Source organism: Megalops cyprinoides, chromosome 15 (assembly GCF_013368585.1).
Source record: "Megalops cyprinoides isolate fMegCyp1 chromosome 15, fMegCyp1.pri, whole genome shotgun sequence".
NCBI lineage: Eukaryota > Metazoa > Chordata > Actinopteri > Elopiformes > Megalopidae > Megalops > Megalops cyprinoides.
Window position 1 is genome coordinate 28,551,043 of NC_050597.1, and position 26,704 is coordinate 28,577,746.

Sequence of the window (26,704 nt, forward strand, 5' to 3'; positions counted from 1 at the left end):
ATTGCACATCACTGCTGAATGTTCGAAAGGAGTCACATGCTGCTTTCTCCGCCCATTTTTCTGCAGAGCCTCTGTGGTCAAGTAAAAGCTCTTCTTATCATAGACAGCATCGCTGTGGTGGGGGAGATGGGAAGTGCATTGTAATAATAAGTTGTGATGGTACAGAATTTTAAAAATCTCAGCAGGCGGCAAGAGGGAACCGTCCACAAGACTGTGCTGAAAGATGTAGTTTTCTGTGTCAGAGGGTGGGGGCGCTGTTTTGTTTACACTTCCAGTGTCTGCAGTGTGTGGGGCATGTGCATGGGTCAGGCACTCCTTGGGTAACGAAGGCAGCACTGGACTGAATATTTGCTTGTGCAAGAAAAGTGGAATAGTCCATGTTGAGGAAGAGGGGAGGAGGAAGAATTGTTCTTAAACAGGGGACATTTATCACACTCCTCCCCTTTGCCTCATTTTTTCAGTGGAACATCCCATTGTCTGTTTTTGTCAAACGGAAGACATTTTTTATCAATATATACTGCTGTAGCCACCAAACTGACCTAAAATGTATTGTTCTGACAATGCACTGTATTATTTGTATGTATTGTATTTAAAAACAGAAATACAACCACAGATTTACTGTATTACAATATTACTGTTTCTCTTGCCTTTTATTTTCTCTGAATATTTTTCTGCAAGTGATGCTTTTGCCTTTTGCCTTTGTCTCATGTTGGTATATAGAAAACTAAGAAAGAAAAATAGGTTTATTATGAGGGATATTATGGGGAGCATGAAGTATGCATATTTGTAAATGTTTTTGCAATTATTTAATAATATTTCTGAGCTTATACTATGTTCAGGAACTGCAGACTACCCACCAGGGCATCATGGTTCATGCATGTATGTGTGGTTGGTCACATACTTTAAGGCAATCCTTTCTTCTCAGCCAGAAAAGTTTCCCTTTTAACAGGACAGCTGTTCTCGTGTGCAGTTGCTCACCCTGTTTGTTTTACCAGTTATTTTTCAACCTGGAAATGCATGAGGGAATATACCCCCCCACTGCACTGTTGCACAGTTGTATTTTTCCAAACCTTACAGCACTGTGGTAATGAATACTCTGAAGCTGTCCAAACTGCCTGCAGCTAAGCAACACACGAGTGCACATTCATTCCGTTTCCTCTCCTCTTGACATCTTGATGGGAGGAAACCAGAATGTGCATATTCATAGCACCCTTGACGCACAGAGATGGCTGCGTCTTGTGGGTTTGCTGGCCTTTAAGCATTACGTGATTATAAAAGCGATTCTGTGCCAGACATCCCTGCTGATGTTTGGTCAGCTGTCTACAAGGGGGAGCTGCTGAGTACACACACTGAAACCAATGAGAAACTGCATGTGCTGGCACTTCAGTCATTTGTCTGGGAAAGTAAGCTAGCCAACTAGTACAACCACGAAAACAAAAATGAACACTTTTCAGGTAGGACTTTACCTTAGTTGAATTTCTATACATTGCACCAACACCACTGCTTCCAAAAATGAATGTTACTCAAGTTCTATAGTAACTGGGCATCGGTTGTGATGCTGGGACTAAAGGTATTTTTGGGGAACCCTTTGTGTGTCTTGTGGAGTTACCTGGTTATGTGATGGCAGAAAGAATGGAAAATACACATCCCTGTAACTGTGCTTGTATGTTAGCACATTAGTGTCATTAATTTATCTGTTTTCCATATTATTAGCAGTAAGGCGGTGTCCCTTTCATTATAATCTTTCAGTGTGGTGTGAACAGTCTCAAACTCCCCGTATGCACATTGTAAGAAGACCCCTGTGGAAGACAGCCAGTGTAATAACCCAGTGTAACAACATGTAGCTCATTTTTGCATGCATAGGCTATGATTCAGGCAGACTCTCCCAAAGTCGTGAGAAATGCTGGTCATACCCCTTGGCAGAACCTCACACTTGCACACTTGTTAGCAAGATCTTGTGATTCTGAAGCGATCTGTCAACCACATGATCCTTCTGAAGTCCCCATGATGTATTCTAAAGGCTTCACAACTTTAAGGACATCAAGGTTTCTTATCTAAAACGAGATCTCAACAGGCACTATTCAAATAGGCAATGAAAATGTTTGCTGGTGTTGCTGCCCTCTGGTGATGAAAACTACACTACAGGAGCTGGTCAGTATGAGTACATTGACGAATAAATAAGAAGAAAGTTATTGGTGAGGCATGCAGAGATTTATAAACCAGGCAGGTCAAATCTCCCTTTCTGAGAATAATTACATTGTTCCTAAGCATTTCAAGTGTATTTCAGACTCCTACTCATTTATAAATCCAACAAAAGAGTCCAGGGAACAAATGAAAAATGTTTTTCAAGCACCGTAAGTATGGCTTAAAAAAGAGGAGATCCAAAGTAATACACATTTAAAAAAATGTTTAATTAGCCACATGACAATACATAATAAATAGGAAACAGTACCGTTTCAGCATCTATGTCAATAAGTCTGTAGTTCCAAAAAAAGTAGTGCCTTCAATTAAAGTGCACAGTCTGGTATAATGAGAGATGTGGAAGGCTAAAGAATAGTGTCAGCTTTTCCAGTCATTTAAACCACCTTGATTTTTAAAGTTGCTGCTGCAAATACATTTTTACAGATTGTGACCTTCTCAGGTGAGCAGCTTGCTTTCTGGAGCCTGAATGCATCCAGCCCCTTCTTGGCCATAAAACATGTAGGTTTATGAGTTCAGATACAGCACACAAAGGTAGGAAGGCCTGTGCTGAACAGTACGTTCTCATAAAAATGAGACTTGATGCATGACTTTAATGGATTTTGTTCAGTGAACCTTTCTGAGCGTGTCTGTTTGGGAAGACACTAAACCACATGCCAGATCTACAGTTGAGGGCATTGGCAAGTTTCCATTTTCCTTCACTCAAGAGGCTAGAGGAGGACAGCACTTGTGTATAGTGTAGGTGAGACAACCTTATATTGGTGCAGACTTTCAGCATCGAGTCCAAACAAGTCGATAAGCACCAAACAGCCCTCTCTGGAATGTGCCTTTTGGGCTGCATCTTCTTGGAAGCTTCTCAGTAACACCTTTCTGGAAGACTCTCTCCTGCTTGGCTCTGTAAGATTCCTCACTGTTGCTACATTTCTGGAGACATTTTTCTGAGGGAGGAGCTCTCTGCTTTTTAATTGGTTTCACACTTGACTGATGGTAATCGCCCGGCATCGACGCTGCAGAGTCACACGGCAGGGCGGTATGACGGGAATGTGTGAGGCGTCAGTAAGGCCACCCGAGAGGGGTAGTGAAACGCTGAGGTAGCGCTGAGAGAACATTTGGCAACCATTGCAGTCTTAAAGTCGCGTTTTCACTTTCCATCTCTATGACTGGTCATGGAGCATTCCCAGAATTCACAGCACCTCTTCAGGTGAAGCTGACTTCCTTCACGATACAGAAGGACAGCATGGGTATGAGAGAGTCTACCTTTGTCCCTAAATTGTACACTGAGCTTTAAGATTTTGTGTCTGCCGTCATTACACACGGCGGCCACATGGGGTGCACTGGCCCATCTGGTCAGTGTATGATCCGGTGGAGGTAGCGTTCTGGGCTCTTTGTGCCCCTCTGCTTCAGGACCCTGGCCCTGCTCCACAGGGAGCCGGAGGGGGCAGCCTGGTGCTGCTCCGAATCCGCGGATCTATCGGCGGTGGATGCCTCCCCCTGGCTTCCTGCTACACCTTGCAGTACCACACTCGGCCTGTTGGGGGTGCAGGGCTCTGTCTCTATGTCCTTCTCATCATTCTCATCCGGGCTGCTTGCTGTGCCATCGTTGATCCTGGAGACACAGGCAATTGAAGAGTTTTCATTTTAGATACAAGATTTAAAACCAACGCTGCAACACAAAAAAGACTCCCCCCCTTCCCTAAAAATAACAGAAGCCTTTAGGTTCAGACATTGGGAGGCACACTGCTGATGCTCCCACAAGAAAGGAAAAGTAGCTGAAATGCTTCAGTAAACGTACAGCTACATAAATGGGAAAAGGCCAGGGGCTTTCTACCTTGGCACGCACAGAGCCATGTGCAAAGCCTGTACATTTTTATTCCTCAACATAACAATTGGGGCTAAACACTTAATACAGGTCTATGCTTTCTTGACCAGAATGGATTGGTATACAACATGCTGTCGGGCAAAACTTAGATTCTGTACTCACAGTGAACAAATGGGTATGAATGAAGCAAATTTCGTATCTCATAGCTACCACCAAGATATTAGACTACTATACGGGACACACTGTGTGCCTCCTGGTGGTTTCACAGAGTAGTGCAGCCCCACTGCAGGTAATTGAAAAAAATGTGAAGGAGGAGGTCCTGTGGCACACCCCGCAGTATGACACCGCATGTATTCCTGATGGCTGCATCTGAGCATTAATCACAGTGACATTAGCCAAGTACCATACATTATATTATATTTTTGCTGAGCAGATACCTGTACGCAGAGCACCTTACATAGCTTACCATTTTTACAGGTTAACCATTTACACAGCTGGAGATTTACAAAGGCAATTCAGGCCCTCACCCAAGGGTATGACAGCAGTGGCTGACCTGTTAATCAAACCATCTAGTTTGGGTTATAGGTCCTGCTGCTTACCACTACGCAACACGGCCACTCCTTGTTGTGTCATGGTTTCCAACAGAGTATGTATCACAACAGGAACAGCAGCAGTACACTGCTGGGTGTTACTCAGGAAGTGGGAACTATATTTAGGCATAAAATTACGCCACCATTCGGACCAAGGACAACAGCTTACATACAGAGATGCTGCAAATGACGAAAATCCATCATGGTTTGTGCGCAGCGTCCTAATGGACGCAGGGGCCTCAAGGGGTTTTCAACCAATAGAAACGCAAAACAAAGACTGTCCTCTAGGGCAGCACTGCTGTGTGCAGCCATGCTCTGATGTGCAGATCTCTAAACCATCTGGACGCCTCTCCCCATTATATGTGACCGCTATCTGGCGATCCATACGCTGTAAAGATCTGCGCATGCTGCCTTTTTTGTTCCATTGATCTCTACAGGCTAGGGCAGGCTGTTTGTGCTGCCAGCAGTAAAGAAAATTTCTCTGTTTTAGTTCCCCAAAACAAGGAAGCAGGGTGAGCATGTATCGGCTTGCTTACTGCACATTTACATTTTTCTGTTATCAAAACACAAATCTTAGCAGTAAATATCTCCTTATTGTTTGTTCATTCCCCAGCCTAGCCACACCATCAACATTTTTGGTGCTCCAACTTTTTTCGCTTTCATTTGTCGACAATACATGTACTTCTGAACTACAGAGGAGACAGAATGTAAAAATGTAAAGAGAATGATATTCTCCTTCATATGAACTAGTTTGCCAATCTCCACTGTTGTTTCATACAGGTGATTTGCAATTGTACAATGATAGATTAAAGCTGCTGGTCATCTCCTCCAGCCAGTTGGCTACAAACATATCCCAGTAAAGTCATGGGTTCAATAAACAAACATTAAACATCAATATTCAGCAGTGCTCAGGAGAGGTGATGTCCACTGTAAAAGGTTTTGGGGTCCTTTTACACTGGATGTGGACTACACTTCCCATCAGCCCCATTGGTGCAATCACATGCACTGCTTTGCCTATTCATATCCATCCTGGTGCAAAGGGAATGGGGAAGGAGCCAGCCTCACCTGAGATGCCCAAACGCTCTGAGCCACTTGGGCCCCAGAGTGGCGCCGGCTGCCTCACCCCTCCGCTCGCCCCTCCGCCGCCGCGCCCGCAGTTCAACAAGGGCCTGTGCCAGGTCGGCCGCATCGCCGTGGCCCCACACCAGCTCTGCCCGCTGCTCGGCGTCCTGGTCGCCCGCCCGTTGGAAGAGCCGCTGCAGCTGGTGCACGTTCATGCCGCGGAAGATGTTGGGGGAGCCTGCCTTGCGGCTCCGGCGCCGCGCCGGCTGCCACAGCTGGGAGGGGCCGGCCACCGTCGGGGGATGGGCTGCCGGGGCCTCCATCACACGCAAGGGGCACGTCTTCCCACCTTCCCTGCAGGACTCACCAGCACCACCTGCAACAGCCAAACAACACCATCACTGAATCAGGATCAGCACTGATCACGGCTTGACGGATGACATACTACGTGCTGCAGAGAGGCCTTATGCTGCATTCGTAAAGACTGCTACAGGAAAAACAGAACACGCGGTGCATGAGTATCCTTTGACTTGATTGCTTAAGCCTGCTTAAGGAAACAAGCAGTGGCACGAGCTTCAAAACCCATTACTGTGCAGATGGTGCGAATTAGGTCTGCCTTCCTTTGCATACAACTGCCACGGTAAACCATAGCTACAAAATGGCCCTATAATCATCTCTCATCTTCAGTTGAGGGCAATGAATTTTGTGCCTTTTTTCAACTGTCAGATATTAGGCTCTCTGCTGTGCTTAATGGACTCTCAACAGGGGGTGGTGATATGGCTCCAATGCATCTACCGAGCCCTGTGACAACATAATGTGTCTTTAAAGCAGATGAAGTAGGCCTGAAAATGTAGATATTTTTATAGACAACCATACCCCGTGGTGCAAGTGACCTGGAAATGATTCTATTGTGTATATACTTATAGATACACAGGGGAGCTAGGAAAATATACAGAACTATACATTTAAAACCCAAAACTACACAACAGGGACATTTAAAACCATTACACTGCGATACTCAGGACACATCTTAAGGGGGAAAAGCTTCAGCCCAACGAGGTAAATAATGCAAGAAAAAGGCAATATCACAGTAAGGTGATGCTGACACTGGCTTTACACGCATAAGGTGAGAATATACCCATATTTTGTTCGTTTACATTAGCAAACACAGTTCGTAACATGACCAAGACTAAACAGCTTACAATGATTATTATTATTATTGTTGACTGAACGGAACGTCATGTTGACAGTTCAGGTGACAGGCACGAATGCTGTAAGACGTTAGTTAATTCAAAAAGAGATCAAGATTAGCGGCAGCTACCTTCATGTCACTCGATAAAGAACTGCACCAATAAACGTACATTATCTTACCCTCGAAGAAGGTCAGTGCTCTGTCGATGACTTAATGTAGTATACCCTTCCTAATACATAAAGTGCCCTTTGTTTTAGTCCTTGTGGAGAAGACGAGATTCGTCCTTTCACGGGGAATTGTAGCCTCTTTCCAACGTCCAGCAGATGCGATGCGAGCAGCAGCGGCGGCGTACGCAGTTTTGTGTTTGGACGCGATCCTGCAGCAACACCGCAGCCAATCGGAGAGCACATCGACGTTAAAAAATCTCCACCCTCATGACGGGGTGGGCCTTTTTCTGAGCAATCGGGCAAATCAGAGGCGTGGTCAGCCCGCAACAGCTTCTTGGACACGTATTTTTAAAGGTGTAATCCATTGACGTCAATGCTTTGGGCTCTGAGCTAACTGTGAGGGATTTGTCGATCGGGCAAGGGGGGAAAAGTGTTTAGCAAGCTGACTTACCGTGTTTGCTTTCCCAGTCTCAGTGCGTATAAATCACTGTAACAACAGAAAATGTCACGGCATGTGCGTGCTCAGTGTGCGCTGTTGGGTTGAGATTGATGAGAAACATTTAATCATTCACTTTATTTAAGAATGATCCACTACTGAGTAATAGAGATGTTGTCCTTACGCACGCAACGTACGTATTCGTGGACTTTTGTCCAATCCGCGTTTACAGTGCAGGAGTCTTGAGGCTAGAAGCTTTCTTTATCATGGGTCTCCAATGGGAAATGGATTAAGCACTGGACTCCATACCCTTGACCACCTGCATGGTTCAGGCTGTAACACGGAACCCTCCCAGAATCTAGAATGGTGGTCGGTTTGATAACCGCACTGGGTATAAAACACATGACGGAATTTTAAGCTCAGAAATGTGTGCTGTACAGCTGGCAGCTCCAGGGGCCGCACACTGATCTTGAGCGGTTTCCAAAACATTTACAAGTATAAGGGCCTCCGCTAAACATTTACGTCACGGTAAAACAGACCAGTGGTGCGGTTCTAATGTAGCTGTCAAATTCAGTATAAAAGTACATCACCTCCTACCCCCAAATCTTAGCAATAAATGCTAATAGGCTAGTAACATCAGCATATATATTTTTTGCTTTTATATAATGTAAAATATATATGTATTTTGCTTACATTGTTAATGGTTACTAATCAGCTGAGAGAAAATCTGTCTCTACAGCTGCCATGACCGTGATCAGCACTGGCCCTTCTCTACCGTTAGCCCTCACTGTAGCTTATAGAAATGTGAGTAAAGCCAGGTCGTTAAGACTTCATTAGACTCTACAGAGAGTTTTCTTGATGTCCGATGTCAGTCATTTACTGTATGTCATTGATTTATTGATGGCAATTCCCTTATTCAAAGGGAACCACACTATATTGTCAAAGCTTATGAAGCGCATTGCTTAGCATATGTGGCGAATTTCTGAGCTCTAGCCTATGGCTTGTTAGATCCTCCTCCTAATGTTTATAAATTGTGATACATGCCAGCATATGGAAAAATATAAAATGTCACACATACAAACATACACATATGTATGTATGTATACAATTTTGACAAATATGTGTATATGATATGGAACACATATATGTGTGTATGCAATTGCAAGTAATAACGTGCAATATAACATGACGTACTGAAAATGTTTTTGTGTCATATATTACTTTTGTCATTATTGCTGTTATCATGAAGGAAATATGTTTATGAAGGAAATATGTGTGCCAACTTTGACTTACACAATGAAAAGTGAAATGAACTAACTGCTTTAATTAGACCAGCCGTAGATTTTGTTCTTTTTCAAAGGCTTTCTGGAGTGTTGCACAGTTCTGGCTTAGGTAGTGTCACCACATTTGTTGAAATCAAAAAAGGGTAGAAAAGAAAGTGTGTGTGTATGTGCATGAGTGTGTGTGTGTATTTGTGTGTGCATGTGCGTGTGCCTGAATGTGTGTGTGTTTGTGTGTGTGTGTGTGTGCAAGCCTGAATGTGTGTGTGTCTGTGTGTGTGTGTGTGTATGTATTTGTAGGTGTGTATCTGTGCAAGACTGTGTATGTGCACGTTTGTGTGTGCATGCGCACCAGTGTGCATGCTTGCACAAGCAAGCAGACTAAAAATATATTAAATCACGTCCTACCTCTTTTCATTTTTTTTTCTCTGGGTAACTGTATTAGAAGTACAGAGGGATTTAACTTGCTCAGATTATGTGGTGATTTTGGGGATTTATTAGGGACCTCTGGCTCCTAAACACCGGTGCTGAGGCAGTTGCTGATGGGTTCGTGGCCAGATTCACCAGGCGCAGGCAACCCCCCCACACAGAAACCATCCTGAGCCTCTGGGCGGAGGAGCTGGTATGCGTTTCCTCCCAGGGGGAAACCCTGCGCTCCATTTAGGCATGAAGAGAACCGCCCTGAACCGCTGAAATGTTTCCCTCACACTTACCCTGCGAAACAGCCTTGGTCGCCCCTCCCTTTCCTGTTCTGGAACCTCCTGAATCGCTGTTTTGCATCGCCTTAGAGACTGGAAGTTTCACCAAGACATAAAAATTTGAGCGCTCCACAAACATCAACGCTGGGGAACATTTTGGCAGGAAGAAAGCCCCACTTGTTTCAGCTTTTCTCCACCACTTTACAACGCATTTTGACAGAGAGCGCGGAACAATGTGATTCATACATAAGATAACCCAGCCGATGGAGAGAGTGAAAAACATGGAAAAAACATTCCTTCCCTTTTCCTAGTTTGGCAAAGTGTTTCAGATGTTGGACAAACAAAAAAAAACCTTAACATCCACTGAAAATAAAGTTGTGGCTGAATAAAACTGGAGACACTGGAGGTTTGTGCAGGGACGCGGTCTGAAAGTTTTTGAAAGGGACAAGAATGAAACTTTAATGAGGAGCAGATATGGGAGCATAATCACTTGCACAGTCGCCAAAGTGCTGCACACAAGCACGCACGCACATAGCTAGCCACACACACACACACACACACACTGGCCAGATGATGGAGGAGGAGGAGGAGGAGAGGGCTTTGAATTTCAAGCCGTCCCCCTTCATTCCCCCCCCTGCCTGCTCCCCCCAGTCCCTGGAAGAAAAAGAAGGGAGGAGAGAGAACCTCTGCAGCTGCCACAGAGGAAACGGAAGAGACGAAACAGAAAAGACTGATTTCAAAAACCCAGAGGCTGCGACGAAGACACCTCTCTCTCCGGACGTCTCCTTTACCCTTTCTCTGTTTGTTTTTTTTTTCCCTTTCTTTTTCTTTCTCTCTTTTTTTGTTTTAAAGCTTGAACCCGGGGCGCACCCGTGGGAAAGGGAGGGACCCAGCCAGCCAGCCAGCCCGCCAGCCAGCCGAGGAGAATGCCCACCCCGCCGCAGGTGAGGAAGAGCGTCCCGGAGCTCCTCAAGAGCATCTACGGAGTCCTGCGGGTCCTCCAGATCGTGCTGGGCGCCGGCCTGTGGGTCACCATCGCTGCCAACAAGTATGAGGGCTCCATCCACTTCGTCCTCTTCGTCGCTGTGCTCTTCTGGCTCCTGACACTCGCCCTCCTCTTCCTCACCCTCTTGGGCAAGCAGGACCTGGTGCCCGTGGTGGGTGGGGAGCGCTGGTTGCTGAGCAACACCGTGCACGACCTGGTGGCCGCCGTGCTCTACCTCCCGGCCATCGGCATCATGATCTACAAGACGGAGAAGAACTCCTACTGCAACCTGGAGCAGTACAAGCACAAGTGCCTTTACAAGGTGTACCTCACCGCCTCTGTCTTCGCCTGCCTCGGGGCCGCCGCCTACTTGGTCTCGGCCATTCACGGCTCATGCAGGAAGTGCAGGGGTGAGCAGACTGTGGCATGAACCTTCACCCCCCACCCCACCCCCACCCCTTCCCCCCCAGAAAAAACAAAACTTGTGCATGCAGAGAGAGGCTGGACGGGAGGCTCTCCTGTCTGCGGCCCTGCACTTGGCGTTTGGAGACAGGGAAAGCTTTTTACTCGCTTTAACACAGAGGATTTCTCCCTGCCTCGGACTGAACAGGTTTGTTGATATTTGTTACAGTAATTTAATAACACCGCCGGTCCTACAACTAATCAAAATATGTCTGTTTTTGTTTTTCGTTTTTTTCATTTTCGTTTTCGTTTGCGATAAGGCGCGACGTGCGCTGATACGAGATTTAGAGCACCACGGACGGTCTGTTTTGAACGGCGGTGTCTGAACACGGCCCCTGTTGTCCCCGGGTCGGCCGCGCTTGCTCTCCGCGCTGTTTCTGACATTAACATTCCAGAGTAATTCGGGATCGCGCAAACAAGCGTGCTCAGACACTGCCGTTTTTGTCCGAGAGCGCACAACATGCAATTTCGCTGGTGCCCTCGTACAGCGATTAAAAATAGCCCGACTTCAAATGAGTCACTTCCTGATTGCAGCGCGCAGAAAAAAACGGCATAGATGATGTTTTGTAAGAGGTAACGTTCAGTGACTTTATGAAAAAGTGAGACCTTAACGGTCCAATGTTGTTTTGTCAATGTATTTTTTATTTCCACCAAGCTGTACAATTAAGAACAAGCACTTCTTAATAAAATCTTAATAAAAAAATATCACTGACCACCACAGAGAGATTACACAGCTTTTTTCCTTGGCATGTTATTGTTTATTCTTTCTACCGGTATTGTCTGTGCCTGGGGTGGCAGTCAGGGCAGAGCATTCAGCTGCAAGCAGAGTGGCCGTGCAGATAATTACACAAGCCGCTCAGGAAACCCTGTTACTAAGGGATACCATCCGCACAACAGACTAAGTTAGATTACATCGTGTTCTCAGCCACCGACGGCCACCAAGTGCTCTTTGCAAAAAAAAAAAAAAAAGTGTTTTATTGACTGTGCCAAAGTATTTGTGAAGTCCAACCAAAGCCTTTCTCTGGCTTTTTTTTTTTGCTGTAAGTTGTTCCAGGTATTTCCATTCAAGTCAAGCTGCAGCTACGAGGAAAACTTTTAAAGTTGAAAGCAACAGTTAGATGTGAACGTTGCATTCCCCGGGGAAGTAACGCGTTAGTCTGGGAAGGGGGCTGGTCTTACAGGAACACGGGCTGAGGACGCGCTGCCAATAAAGGAAAGGGGGGAAGCAAGAATGTGTTAGAGACAGGAGTTTACACAGCAGCCACAGAGGTCAAATTTTAAGGCGGACCTCTGTTGGACAGCTGCTCTGCTGTATTCTCTGAGCCTTCAGAAGGGGGTCCACCTTAAGAAAGGGGGCAGCGGTGATGGCGAATTTGGAACGTGCTCTCCCTCCGTCTAGCTCTCCCCCTCCTGGTTGAACTGCGGAGGGTCCCGCTGGTTACCCGGCTGTGGGCGACCGGTCGTCCTGTTAAATCCGCTGATTTCGTGCGGACGCTTCTGAGAACGACCGCCCCCTTCGTCTCCCTGTAGAAGTGTTCCCCAGGAGCCCCCTCCGCTTGGCACGGGCGACCTCACGGTCCACTGTGGAGACGAGGCGTCTGCAGACAGGGGCTGCGCAGGGGTCTGACTGGAGGGCGAAGGAGAGACAGCGCCAAAAACCTAACGACCAACAGATGTGATGAAGGGGTGCTGAGCTAAGCCTCTAAGACATGGTCTCCCCTCGAAGCAACACAAGAGTCTCCTGACTGTTTGCACATCTGTGGTCAGGCAGGTCAATGCATTGGGAGCCAGATATAAATGAACACACCTTCTCTCAGGTTACTGCTGCCTTTCTCTTTATTATTATTATTATAATTACTACAGTTATGTGTTTGTGTGACTGTATGTCTATGTGTGTGTGTGTGCGTGCGTGTGTGCTTGTGTTTGTGTGAGTATGTGTGTGTGTGTGTGTGTATGTGTGTGTACGTGTGTGTGTGTGTGTGTGTGTGTGCATTTACATTTGTGTGTGATAAAAATGAAAGTCAGATTTTTTTTTTGTTTTAGCCTCACAGCGTTGGTCTGTGGCTAAAATGAAATTTAGAAATGGCAGTGCTGAACTGTTGTATGCTGTTGTTATCGGGGGAGTTCAGGCTTTTGCCTTCCTGCCAGATGAAATCAAGTTGTGAGTAATTTTTTTGGCTCGCGCGGCGCTAACAAACCTTCCTTGAGGAGAGCTGATAGAGTGCTGCCTCCATGACCCAAGTTAACCCCGTAGCAGCACTCTGGCTAGCTCTGAAAAAGAGGAGAGATGACCTCACCCAAAGGCAGCCTGCGCTGTGTGCACCTGAAACAGCCTTTGTGTTGGGAGGTCAGTTTCCTCCCAATCTGAGAAGTAATCTGTGGGGAGGAATTTCTGAAGAGACTATCAGGCATCGAAGCAGTCTGCTGGCACTTGCCCACTCTAGCTGTAATCTTTTGGAGCAGGGAGGCCTAAGAAGGACCCCCCCCCCCCCCCCCCCCCCCCGAGAATGCACAGCCTAATCTGCCAGATTTGATGGTGCCAGACATGCTCGCAACTTCGTTCCATAACAATTCCTTTGTCCCCCTTTGTCCAAAAGTTCCGCACAGCCATGCTAACAGTTGCGCTGATTTATAAGTCTGTTTGGGCTGAGCGTATGATGGTTTTACAGAGAGCTGCTTTAAATGGTAGAGGCACGTCTCCGCTCCCCGCGTTCCCTGAGTGTGCCTGCCGCTGTACTGCGCGGGACACAGGCAAATTCTATTCATATCGCGCCACAGGAGCCAGGCTCTCTTTGCCGACAAAGACGGAAGGTGAAGGTCCTGGGGGAAAGGGTGTATTTTAAAGACAAATAAATCCAGCCAGTGTTTGCGCACGCCAGCACAGTGACATTTACATTAGTGGCTGAACCGAAGAAGTATTTCCGGCAGGAAGTGAGGCGGAGAGGAGAAGAACACTTCTTGTTGGGTCTCTCTCTCTTTCTCTCTCTGTTTCTTTCTCTCACCCTCCAACTTTTGCTTTCTCACGCTCTCTGTTTCTGTCTCTTTCTCTCTGTCTCCTTCTCTACATCCCCCTTTCTCCTTCCCTGCCGCTATCTCTTTCTCCTCTCTCTTTCCTCCTATCTTTGTCTCTGTTTTGCTCTCTCCCTCCCTATCTCTTTATTTCTCTCTGTTTGCTGTACCCTGACCCCAGTAAAGCACACCTGTGCGGAGGCAACCTGCGTTCTCTGGTTGGCGATTGTCACCCACAATGCCTTGGGCCTCAGGCTGTGACAGGGAGAGGGTCAACAACCACTGCCAACCGTTCTCCAAATGAACAAAGTGCCCCTGCCAACCGTTCTCCAAATGAACAAAGTGCCTCCCAGGGGAAGAAGTACAGCTGCAGACGGGCATGCCCCGCCCAGCCAAGTGTGCTGATGTCCTGATGACAGCGTTCAGTTGGGAGGGAGGGCAGTAAGTCAACAATGGCTTGATTGGGATATAGCGCCTCCATCTCTGGTGGGCTCTGATGGTCCTCCCGGATGGGTTCTCACTGACATGTCACCCGCATTATTCGGAGCAATCTGTCCCCCATTGGTCTTTAACACACGTCACTGCAGGATTCCCGCTATCTTCGTTTCATTGAGTTCTTTGCAGCTAACAGCGAGAGACCTGCAATCTGGTTGGTTCTACACAGACCTGACCTTGTGTCGGATGAGGCGACCTTCCTGAGAAATGGAACAAATTAACATTTACTTTACTCCGCAGAACAAGAAACGTTTTTTAATCAGACGTTTATTTAGCTGAGCTTGTACAGGACTAGTGTTCTCAAACTTCCCTACTGTTCTAAAAATTCTAGCCTTCTCCATTCTTACAGGAAATATAAACTATCATCATGTTCACATGTTCCTTTCCTGTACTCTCTTACTGTAGACCACCTCATTCCCTGCTCCCCAGGTCCCAGTTCCATGATATCTAATGAGGGTTTCAAATTTAAATTCAAAGTCAAATGGTCTTCCTGCATGACAATAAAAATACAGTGATGAATACATTTGAGTTAATATGAACAACTACAAGAAGAATGCAGTACTGAGATCAGTTATCATTACATGGCTTACATGGATTTAAAAGATCAACATGTGACAGAAGGGAGGAACATTATGTTTGGTGGTTATTCCTAATACATGGATTGATTGTCTAAAGGCTTCATCTCACTGGACTGGGCAGGTCTCCTCATTCCAAGGAGGTACAGGGATTTTGTGTTGCTCCCCCAGCTGGCTCAAGCCAAAACCGCACTTCAGTCTTGCAAAGTAATTTCCTGTCCAGCCCTGGGTTCAAACTGAGCTGTGCTCAATATGCAGACCGCTGCAGGGAAGATTTGCATAGGGGCTTATGGGACATGTGGTCCAATCTCCACAATGTATCAATGGACTTCAACTCCCATCAGCCCCTTTTTGGGAAACTTTTTTGACTCTAAGCAAATTGAACACAGCGTAGTTGTCTGAGAATTTATGGCCTGAGTTAAAGTGAAGTGTAACAGGAACTAACCCTGTACATGTCATATATTTCTTTCAGAGAGAATCAATATAACAATCTAGCAAGCTTACATTGTAACGAGTCAATGAAGACAATATTATACACCACTATGTTAAGCTATACAATAGCACACTCTGGAAAGCAATGATGTATCACAACAGGACACACCAGTTCACGCCAATCAGCCCAAATCATGATCTCAGCTTCTACCTGCCTCATTGGGGGCCATTGCAAACAATACAACTAAAAGCAATATTACTACACAACAATGACATGGCCTCTCTTGGCTTTCAACATGTATTGTTCATGAAGAGTTTTCTGATTACGACCATTACAGAAAATTAATCTTAAAGAGACACGCAAAGTGACATCACGGTTTGGAAGGAGAGACGGAGGGACTGTTGTGCAGAGCAATATGAAGAGGCAACATCATAGATACCGTTTCTAAGGATGGTTCCCAGCTGAAAGGCAGATTGTGAGAACAGACGAGTTCTGCCAAGAGATGAAATGTGCCCCATTGAATGAATGCATCCAGCATTGAACCCATGGAACTGGAATTAAGGCTATAATTACTGCTGGCAGGTTTTCATATAGAGCGGAGAACAATATGACATCTGTCTGTTCTGAACTGACACGCTCAAAAACATGTTTTCCAGAGGAAAAAGACTTGGAAATATAGCTTCATATGGTGCTGTAAAAGCTTTCAGCTGCCATATGCAAACCACCCTGAGAAGAATCTGATGCTAGAATATTGGTATAATGATTTACTAATCAACATATAAATAAATTGTAATTACTTCAAATTGCTTGTGCAGTGAGGTGTATTATTTGAAGCTTAACTGAATTTTGTGCTTTTGAAGAAAGAAGAAAGAAGATTTTCCTCAATGTAAGTTTCAATGAGTAAACAGCTCTTAGAGATCTTAGCTTTGAACTGAATTGAAGTTTATAACCAAGGTCCTCTGTTTTTTGGTGCCCTGTTTAACTAAATCAACCATTAATGCTTTATTGATGTCTCTTAGGCAACATGAATAAAGCTGTGTTCTTATTAATTGCTCCCGCACTTTCTTACTTAAAGATGAATCAGACCTTCTATGCTGATGTTGGATGCAGTTCAGCATGAACACAACTGAACAAAATTTAGAGTGCATACTGTCCTCACTGAAGGATTTGGTGTAAGTACTGCCTGCTCTGTTTGGAAATGTAACTGCATCAATGGGTCCCTGGTAATCTACAGGTAGACTTTTATAAACTCAGGTTTTGTGGGCTGATTGTATTACTCTGTAATCAGGGACCATTTTAGCATGCCAAAGACATCCAAATGATAATCTCTGGAATAAGCCAGCTTCAATGATGATCAGCCTCTCTCTGCAACACGTGGGCCTAACTTTACAGTCTGTGCAAAGGCAGTGTCTGCTCTCTGCTTGATGGAACAAAGGGAAACAGATGGGCTGCCCAGGCCTGCAGTCAGATGCTGAGCAGAGAGGAAGGCACCGCAAGCAGAAAGACAGCCTGCAGCAAAGGGCTCTTGAGGGTCCATGTTTGATCCAGACGTCCTTTGTCTCCCATGGATAACCTCGGGAAGCAAATACACGGCACATGGAGGTGAGAAAGCAGGCAAGAGACTGACCGCTGGACTGTGAGGATCGACACCCTGCGAGAGGGAGGCAGTGCAACAGACCCAGCAGAGGCCCCAGCAGGCCTTGGAGGGGGTAGACGGGGGTAGACCAGGGAGGTGTCGAGTTTTCCCCCTTTCTGGGAGGTTGTAGGGTTTACAGGTCAGCTCGCAGGCCCGGCAGTGAACCCCCCCCCCCCCAGGTCTCTCCACTCTCTCTCTGGTGTTAGATAATCCAGTCCTGTATCCCCGGGCCCACGGCTCCGCACCGCGGCCCGAGCCAAGGCGCCGCTAACCACACGCTCCGCACAGAGTGCTGAGACACACATTCCTCTGCATGACGCGCTCCATCCGGTACAGGCGAGAGAGAGAGAGAGAGAGAGAGAGAGACGGGTGGGGGGAGGGAGGGGGGGGGCAAGAGGGACAGAGAGAGACAAGGGGGAGAGAGAGGGAGAGAGAGAGACGGGTGGGGGGAGCAAGAGGGACAGAGAGAGACAAGGGGGAGAGAGAGGGAGAGAGGAGAGAGAGGGAGAGAGACAGAGAGCGGGGGAGACAGGGAGAGAGAGAGGAAGGGGAGAGACAGACAGAGACAGAGAGAGAGTGGAGAGAGAGAAGGGGGGAAGACAGAGAGGAAGGGGAGAGAGAGACCGGGGAGAGAGAGAGGAAAGACAGAGAGGTAGGGGAGAGGGAGAGTTACAAAGGGAAAAGAGTAGGAAAAAGACTACAGTAGATGAGAAGAGGAGCAGTAATATTGTCAGCATTATTATAGTTGTTATTACTCATTATCGTAATTGTATCAGTACTGTTCCTGCTTTTTGACAGATTGATTTCGAGCTCTCTGTTTTCTTGGTTGTTGCTCTGGCAACATGCACTCTGTATGTCATGCCAACAATGTGCTTTGAACTGAATAAAGAAATGAGTAGGGGAGAGGAGGGTGGGAGGAGGAGAGGAGCAAGGGAGAGAGATAGAGAGAGGGAGAGAGAGAGAAAGAGAGAGAGAGAGAGAGAGGGAGAGAGAGAGGTATGAGGGAAGAGTCGAGAGGTAGAGAGAGAGCAGACAGGAGAGGGAACAGAACAGAACAGACCAAAGGAAAGGGGTGACATTTGAGGGCATAGTGGAAGGGAGGGGGGAATGGACAGAGAGGGGCAGAGAAAGGAGATGAGGGGAGAGATGAAGGAGGGAAAAGAGATGGCAGGAGAGGAGAAAGGGGGAGCGGAGAGAGGTGGGACAGAGGGGGAAAGACATCAGAGGGCTTTGCTCTACACTTTCTCCGAGAGTTGGGGTATTACAGATTTGGCTGTGAGTGGAGCTGATCTCACAACGCTGGACCTGTTCTATGCTTAACCTGAGGGGAAGCCAGACACAGCAGAGCAGATCCAGGACCCTCATACTTACACATGCGGGTGTCTGTCTTTGTCAGACAGGCATGAAAACTGTTACTGTGTTGGTACGATTAAGAAACCACCACTTGTCGACACTAGATGGCAATTTGCAAGCAATACATGTGTTTTGCATTCATGAAAACTGAGGGGGGCGTGTCTTGAGCCCACATCATCGGTGACCCTCGCTCTCCTTCTACGTTAGCTAGCTCAAGCAAAAAAAAATTACAGTGGCTGCAACTGCCTTAAGTTTTTTTTCCTCTCGTTTTGTTCATCTTGAATATCTCTACACCTTATGGGCTACAAAAATGGAAAACGTTATATCTAACCTAAAAAAAAAATCTCTCAACATTGGACTTTCAATCATTTATATACCATCTTAGCTAGCTAGCTAGCTGTTATTTTCGTAGAGGAAGGTGTTTGCATGATTTGACGGAGCAGAAGACTAGCAGCTAGCTAAATGGTATGGTAGCTAGAAATTTTAGTTTCAGCTATCGCATAGTGATGAATGTGTAAATGAACATAGCCTTATTACGATTATGACATTTGAGATCTTAATGACACAGTGTGTTAGGATCTTAACAAAATGGAATTTCGTTGTGAATTTGTATGGTAAAATTGATTTTAAAAAACGATAAATTAGAAACTTGCTGATATGGTAAAACTGATAAAAAAAAAAAAAGTAAAAAAAAAACGAAAAATTAAAAACTTGCTGGTCAAAATATCCGGTAATAATGCAAAACTTAACTATAATGAAGGCTATTTATTTATTTAGCTATAATGATTGCTTAGGCCTATTTATGAGTTCAGCGAGCTGTACCCTGACTGGGCTACACTGGCTAAAATTGCCTGTGTTCTGCCCGTGTCAAGCGTGCCAGCAGAGAGGGGCTTCTCTCTGCAGAATCGAATTAAGAGGGCGCTGCGAAGTCGTCTGGAGAAGGATAGAGTGACGTGGTTTATGCGCATTGCAAGCTGCAAAGACACATTCGACACGTTTGATTTAAAGTCGGCAGCAGAGGCTGCAATGAAAAAAAGGAGAAAATAAAATGTTACCTGGTAGCCTATAGGCTGCATTTGATGCCATGTAGGCCTAGCCTTTTTTAAACAGGCTACAGATGTTACAGGTTACAGATGTTTCGTAATAGCCTACATTTTAACGTTTAATGTTGAGGTTTTGCTCAATCGTTACTGTTCATTTTGCTAGTCGTTACTGTTCAATAAATAGTCAAACTGATTTGAGGTCGTTGTCATTCTTTCGTCAACCTAGGTGTACATTATATTTGCTTTTGTAACCCAGACTGTTATTGAAACGTGACCAGTAAGTTTCAAATTTGTCCGGTAAAACAAATTCTTTCTGGACACCGGACCAGCGAGAAAAATCCTAGCGGAGACCCAGGTATGGGGGTGTATGTCTGCGTCGCAAACAGTCACTGATATCTTTGTCCAGAAAGACAGGTGAATGGACTTCATTACAAGCAAAGGTAAGATCATGCAATATATATTTTCATTTTTGTTGAATAGTGCAACTGCATAATTGGCAAGTAAAACATGAATCGAATACGTAACTGACCTGTATGCGTGTGTTGTAAAGAATGCCGATATGAAATATGAAACATACAGTTGCCTAACCAATAGTCATTGTGCAACCTGCCAATTGAATGGTGAATTTAAGCTACCTCTATCGGGTTCATATGTGTGTAAATCTGGCTCTGATACTATCCATTGCCTCCCCAGTCATTGACCTCACCGCACGTCACCGGTGCATATGTGTGGGTGATGTGTGTAGATGTATGTCTGCATGCATATGTGTGTACATGGGCATGTGCATGTGTGTATGTGCAGATGTTTGTGTGTGTGTATATGTGCACATACGTGTGGGGTCTGTAGATGTATGTGTGTGCAAGTACACTTGTATGATTGTGTGGATGCATATGTGTGTGTGTGTGTGTGTGTGCATATGCATTTGTGTGTTGTGTGTTGATGTATGTGTGCATGAATGTGAACTTCAATACACTAATTTCAAAGTAGCACTATTTGTGGATAGAGGTCTCCAGGTGATGGGTCTGGAGACTACCTTTTATACATCTCCATGTACCAGGGTAGACTTAAGGAAAGACAAACATCACAGACTGACATGATCTTACATTGTTGTACACAGCTCAGAGATGCTGTAATGGTTATTCAATAATAATTTTTGTAGAATTTCACTTTGAACACCTGACTCAGATTCCCATTTGACATAACCCTATATCTGGCCTGATTCTGTAAAAGGCTTGAGACGTGTTGGAATGAAACGTCACCATTTAAAAACCATTTTAAATTCTGTTTGTTCTGCAGGGGATGTTCCTGGATATTTTGTTCTCCTAGCCCACACGGATGTGTCATATGTGCGATAACAGAACCCGGCTCTATCGCACTAAGATGAAAAAAGAATTCTGTTTTCTAACATGCTGTTACAGTTGAGGCCCTGAGGGAGTGACATCACTTCCTGTCTTTCAAAGGCTGAATTTGTTCTCTGTTGCGGTGTTGTGTGGCATAGGGCAGGACCATTTGTGGGATGTGGATCTATTTATAGAACCCTGGAAATACCACGGGTTCTTTTCGCTGCCAGCACCATAGCAGATGGTAGGAATGTGCTGTTAGCTGAGGGAACACATTGCCAAACAGTCTGGGTAGAACAGGCCTGTCTTTGTCAAAAAGGAAGCTGCCACCATTTTCTTGTTTGCTGGGAACCACCCGTAGGCTGTTTTTGCAGCCTGACCGCAACAAAAGGTGAAGGTGGCCATGTCGATGAAATCCAGCTGTAAGCCAAGAAACGTGCCTAAACCTCTCTTAACAACCAATGCATTCACAGATCAGGACGCCCACAGAGGCTTCTGATCTTAGTTACCATCCCTGAAGCAGAAGACAGCTATACTTGAGTTGCTTTTGCCAAATTTGGACCATTTAGAGCACCAAAAACAGAAGAGTACAACGAAACACTGACTGAGAATCTTTGAATCACTTCTTCGGGACTTGCAGATTGAGACTTGCAGAAAGTTATGATCCTTCATTTTGAGTTTTCAAACAAAGAAGGTCTCTTATCACACCAAAATTCCGACACCCCGGCAGATATCCCGCAGCCGCTTTTTAAGCGGGGGGGTCAAGCGCTAGCCCAGCGATATGGTGATGAAGTGAATTCATTGAAACTGTCAGGGACAAATGACAAGAATTTCGGTCATGGCATTATGTACCCAGATGAAGTTATTCTTCAAGACTCACCTCAGATAACACCGACCGCAGTGCATTGAGGACGTCTGCATTAATCAATCTTCCAGAGGAGCTCTGTTACGGATTTCACTCTGATAACTCGTAAAAGCAACGTGGATAGACAAAGGAGGGAATTGCTAGTCACCTAACAATACAGCAATACGAAGTTTAAGTGAAACATCAATATAAGTTCTTATCTGCGTTGATTTTTTTTTTGATGGGGGTCCACATCAGTGCCACAGGCAAAGTCAAGCTTTGACATTGGCGCGTGGGCTGAGGCTGCTGCTTCCCGGGAGAAATTAAAAACCTGTCGTGCTGTTTGTGCGGCTAGACACAACGCCCGCCGCAAACGCGTCCCGCAACCCGCTGCTTCTTAATTCCCTTGGCCGTTTAATCAACTGCAGCAAACATGAAAGGCAATCTGTTGCTTTGATGCCGTTTTTTTCACATATGGAAATAATCTGAAGGTCACAACAGCCGCATCACCTACATCAATTAAGAGAGACCGGTAAAATATATGACTTGAGGCAGGATGAATCATACCGCATTTGATCAAGATTGTACTTGCAGGAAAGACCAGAAACACAATATTCAAAATTGCTGAGTTATTCGGTGATGGATGGTTCTATGAGAATTGTTGTGGGAGTTTCTGGTAGATGTTAGAGTGATACCCCTCCTCCCGTGAGACTGTGAGTGGCTGAAGCACAGTATTACAGCAGCAAAAGAAGAAAAGAAAACCAAAATATACTCTCTGTTACATTATGTGAATGCTTGAACTGTTGAACTTTAAACATGAAAATTAGGAAATACCATGTTTACCTGAGGTCTATTCCTCCATCGAAAAACCTGTCCATTAAGATTTACTTCAGTTTGACATATACTTCAGTTTGACTAAACCACTTGTTTATGGCTGCCCTGGATGAGCAGACATGAAATCGTTTAAATGTTATTTTTATGAACGTTTTTGACATTTGACTTTTCAGAGTAGGGCAATTCATTTTGAGGAGGTGTCGAGATCAAATGTTAGCTATAGCTAAAAGGCAGAGCTTGACCCTGTGCAATTGTAAACTCAAAATAGAATAAACAAGAAGTGATCCCGCTACAAAAGTGCTTAACTTTACAGTTTTTGTAAGACAAAAATTCTACAATTGTGTGATTGTCTAAAAGTTGGGTAGCCATGTTGTCATCTAGTGGCCTTACTAAAAATTACACTGCTAGGGATTCTCCAGTTCTGGTTCTGGTGGACCACTGAGTATGCTGGTTTAGTTTCTGGTCAGTTTTTTCAGGCCTGACTCAACTCTGAATGCTGATAACATGACTAAGGTCAGGGACTAGGCCCCCAAAACCCCCCAAATGATTCCTTTATTTAAATATTTTTTCTTTTCAATAGCATAACTACTAAATCTGAATGACTACTGACCTCAGACTGTTTTCACCAATGACAAATAACACTTTGGGATTCATAATTTAAAATCATAAAATATTTTATAGGTACAGCACAGCTAGTTAACAAGCTACATAATATAGGCCTAAGTGAGATAAGATTTGTCTTCCTGTTTTATTTTCTTTGAGATGTCATCATCTATTTTTCTATAATTTCTTTTACAAAAGGCACTTTTTTGGCCTCTGAGCTTAACTTCTCATTTGAATTAATTTATTCAAGGACAAGACTGAAAGCACTTGTAGGAGCATACAGATCAGAGACTGCCCCAAGGTCCACACATTTTCTTGTGTGGTTTAACTCACTGTCCAGACAGGTGCCATTAAAATCTCTGTGCTGTCAGGAGGGGACAGTGCAAAAGGGATTGACTTTCAGAGCTTTTATTCACTCACTGTGGCCTCCAATAAAGCTTGCTGCCAAATTTTCAGGGCGATCCACTTCAATTAATTCAGTTCACATTGCTCTGACTCAACATGTTTGTCCCAGGAGCCATTTGTGGGCTACAGTTATCTGCTTAATCTATCTATTTAATGAAGCGGAGAGCATAAAGTTTAACTTACCTGAGGCTAAAGCAACTGAGTGCTCTACAGGAGTTGTTTTCTGGACAGTCAGCTATGTTGCATTTTTTTCTTCTTACTTCAGCACTTACCTTATTTTTCTGCCGTGAGACAGTCTTGATCTTCTGTACCTCTGTATCGGTTCTGATATGCTTTAAGAAGATTGCAAGGATGATCCTTATAAAGGCACCTTTTCTGTTCCTTTTCCACACGGTATAAGCTACCATCATTACAGAGTTTTAGGCAGGCCATTTTTGATAATTGACATTGCAGAGAACTCTGCTGATGAATAAAGTACCGAGCTTTATATGCAGGAAAACGCTGCGTTACAAACGAAACTGATCAAATACAGCAAACACCCACTAGATGTCACTGTGCATTTGCAGATCATAGACCTTGACGTGAAATAAAACAACTGGTTCTTGAAAATAGTGTCTGAGAACTCTCAGTTTCATGTACATAAGTTGATGTAACCCCCAGACACACACAAATGAATTATAAATATGAATTATGCAAGTCACAACAAGGACAATTGTAAAATGTAATTATATAAAATGGATATAACATCTCAATTTGTGATGATTAAAAATGACATGAATAGGAGAGCTGTCATATTTGCAATTCCCTTATTACATATAAAATGTATCACATGTTGGTTATTGATAAGACTCACCTTAGGGTATGAAGTGCACTGATGCTGACAAGCCATTAAATTTTGACACCCCTGAGGCGCCTGCAAAGTCTCCCCCATTAGTGGGGATGTGCCCATTTTCCAGTTGGTTTTGGCCATTTGTGATGCACCATGGGACCTGTAATGTGAAAATAGTCACTGGCCACATACTTACAAGTGTGCTGGAGGATTGTGGTCACCTTCCTCTGGTGCTCCTGCACAAGCATGAGGGAGTTATGAAGTGACAAGCTGAATGCAACACAAATGACAATCCCAAATTGGCTGAAAAAAGGGTGAAAAAGTATTACGAAAATACTAAAGGACATCAGTAAAATGGGATTGGAGCTAGGATTCTCACATGCTATTCATTGACTGCTCAAGGTAAGATGATCAAACTGCTCACTGATCACATGTAGGATAACCTTATGGTAAAAGAAACACTGTTAGCACACAACGTTCTCGCAATGCTGATGCAACACTGCAGCAACACTGCAGCAACATTTGGAGGACTAAAGTCGCTGTCATTATTGGGAAGCAAGTCAATGTGAAGGTCTCAACCAGGGTGGCTCATCTAATGGACCATACAGTAAATAACATTTGGGAAAAAAAAGCAAAAATATCAATGTCGAGAGCTGCAGCATTTTCTGATATCTACCAAGTAGAGAGGCAGAAAAGGACAGAGGGAGAGAGAAAGAGACGCCGAAAGAGACAGACTGGGAAAATGGGTGAGAAAGAGACAGAGAGAGAGACCTCATGTGTTACCATCTCTGTTCCCCGGGGAGATCATATGCTTGGCTGGAGAATGGCTGGTGTCAGCTCTCAGAGGCAGTGGCCGTTGCTCCTCTGTTGCAGCAGTAGGCCAAGGCACTGGGCAATACCTCGGGCCGATACCAGAACCTGTGGCATCAGGGGAAACAATGCCAGACAGGGTGCTGCAGGCCAGGGAAGGCCTGGACGATGTCTGCACATCACCTTCATTTTCTCAGCAGACACCCTTACTGAATCAAGTACTTTGGTAAAGAGTACAACAGCAGTGCCCCACCTGGGAATTGAAACCTATGCCACACTGCAGTCCATTAAGGTATGATGCCTGAGAGCAGGGTGCAGCACACAGAGAGAGAGAAAAAGAGAGAGAGGGACAGAAGACACAGACAGAAACAGGGAGAGATACTTATACACTAATAAAGTTTCCCTCAATCACACTCCGTCACAAGTAAAACTGCCTTTGCCTGCATGCGGTTCACTGAAAGCCTGGCAGTTATTGTTTCCGAAAGATTACACAAGCAGCTCTCTGATGGCTTCATAATTTCTTTTTCTTTTTTTTTTCCAAAAATGTGGATGGCTGTAAATTCCAAAATCTCATTTGAAAGTTTGATTCAACGGAGGTTGTAAATTTGTTTTATAACTGTGCAATCTCCTTAATTCAGCAGAATACCTGTCACTTTGTCTGCAAACAAGTTCTCTGATGTTCTCCGGCAAGAAAAAAGGCACTTGTTTGTAAACTTGGCATTTTAATGTGCGGCATTATATTTTAAAATTAGACACACACTGCGCTCGTATCCTTTTGAGCCGTTCTTTATCAAAGGATTTGTGTTGTTTTGAACAGCTATATCCTCTCTCTCAGGCTAAGGACAGAACTGAAAAACTGGTGTTATCGGTTGTAGCTGCATTGTAGCTACATTTTAAGATGTTCCTCCTCTTCTCTAAACACTTTTACCACACACACACTACTGAACTGTGCCCTTACCCCATTTTAACCCTCTGTTCAGTCTCAATAAGAGAAGACTCAGGAAAGATGTGATTGGGCCCTGTGAGCAGAACAAGCTGACACAAATATATGCATAGGTGGAAATTGTTAAAATGTATATTTAGAAATGACACAAGGAAGTGCTTTTTGCCATGCACAGTCATTCATACATGGAATAGCTCAACAGGATTCTTAGTGGAAGCGGAGACCCTTAGAGTATTCCAGACCAGAGTTGCCACAGTGCTGAATACACAGCTGACCGCAGGCAAAACCACATGCCCAGATTGGCTGACTGGCCTGCTCTCGTCATCAGACTCATTATGTTCTTACATTTCCAAGTGCCAATTATGTCGAACATTACGGTGCTGTACATTTGCCTGGGTCGGTATTTATTGCTGATCTCCTGCCGTTCTCTTAACGGAAAGCTGGGCCAAGTCATTTCCTGTTGTAAAATGCTTATTCAGTCAGTCGGTCATTAACTTTATCATAATGTAATCTGCATCTGGGAAGTACTAGATGCCTTTTAACTCCTATTTTTGTGCCTACCATAAAATGGCACAAAATTACCTTGGGTTCATTTGAATTACGTTACACTCACAAGGGAGGCACTCTTGTAGAGAGCGTCTCACATGCTCACAATTTCGATT

At 44.8% G+C, this 26,704-nt stretch overlaps 2 protein-coding genes across 3 annotated transcripts; one reads left to right on the plus strand and one right to left on the minus strand.

Annotated features, from left to right (window-relative positions):
• Window positions 1-2,424: 2,424 nt before the first annotated feature.
• LOC118789660 (arginine vasopressin-induced protein 1-like) lies at window positions 2,425-7,235 on the minus strand. 2 transcript variants are annotated; one of them, XM_036546161.1, is made up of 3 exons: window positions 7,042-7,235; window positions 5,674-6,046; window positions 2,425-3,805 (listed from the first exon to the last, which is right to left on the minus strand). In XM_036546161.1, exons 2-3 carry the CDS (start codon window positions 5,991-5,993, stop codon window positions 3,547-3,549), a joined length of 579 nt encoding a protein of 192 aa, XP_036402054.1. In that variant the 5' UTR covers window positions 5,994-6,046; window positions 7,042-7,235; the 3' UTR covers window positions 2,425-3,546. The 2 variants fall into 2 exon arrangements, with proteins under 2 accessions (XP_036402054.1, XP_036402055.1); XM_036546162.1 differs by having other exon boundaries at window positions 7,032-7,235.
• A 2,912-nt stretch (window positions 7,236-10,147) lies between these two features.
• marveld1 (MARVEL domain containing 1) lies at window positions 10,148-10,888 on the plus strand. The gene has a single exon (XM_036547071.1). It carries the CDS (start codon window positions 10,370-10,372, stop codon window positions 10,856-10,858), a length of 489 nt encoding a protein of 162 aa, XP_036402964.1. The 5' UTR covers window positions 10,148-10,369; the 3' UTR covers window positions 10,859-10,888.
• Window positions 10,889-26,704: the final 15,816 nt, after the last annotated feature.

Coding starts and splice junctions, on each gene's coding strand:
- marveld1 (XM_036547071.1), top strand. CDS start 10,370: ATGCCCACCCCGCCGCAGGTGAGGAAGAGCGTCCCGGAGCTCCTCAAG.
- LOC118789660 (XM_036546161.1), bottom strand. CDS start 5,993: ATGGAGGCCCCGGCAGCCCATCCCCCGACGGTGGCCGGCCCCTCCCAG. Junction 3,806..5,673: donor AGAGCGTTTGGGCATCTCAG/GTGAGGCTGGCT, acceptor CTGTGTCTCCAG/GATCAACGATGGCACAGCAA.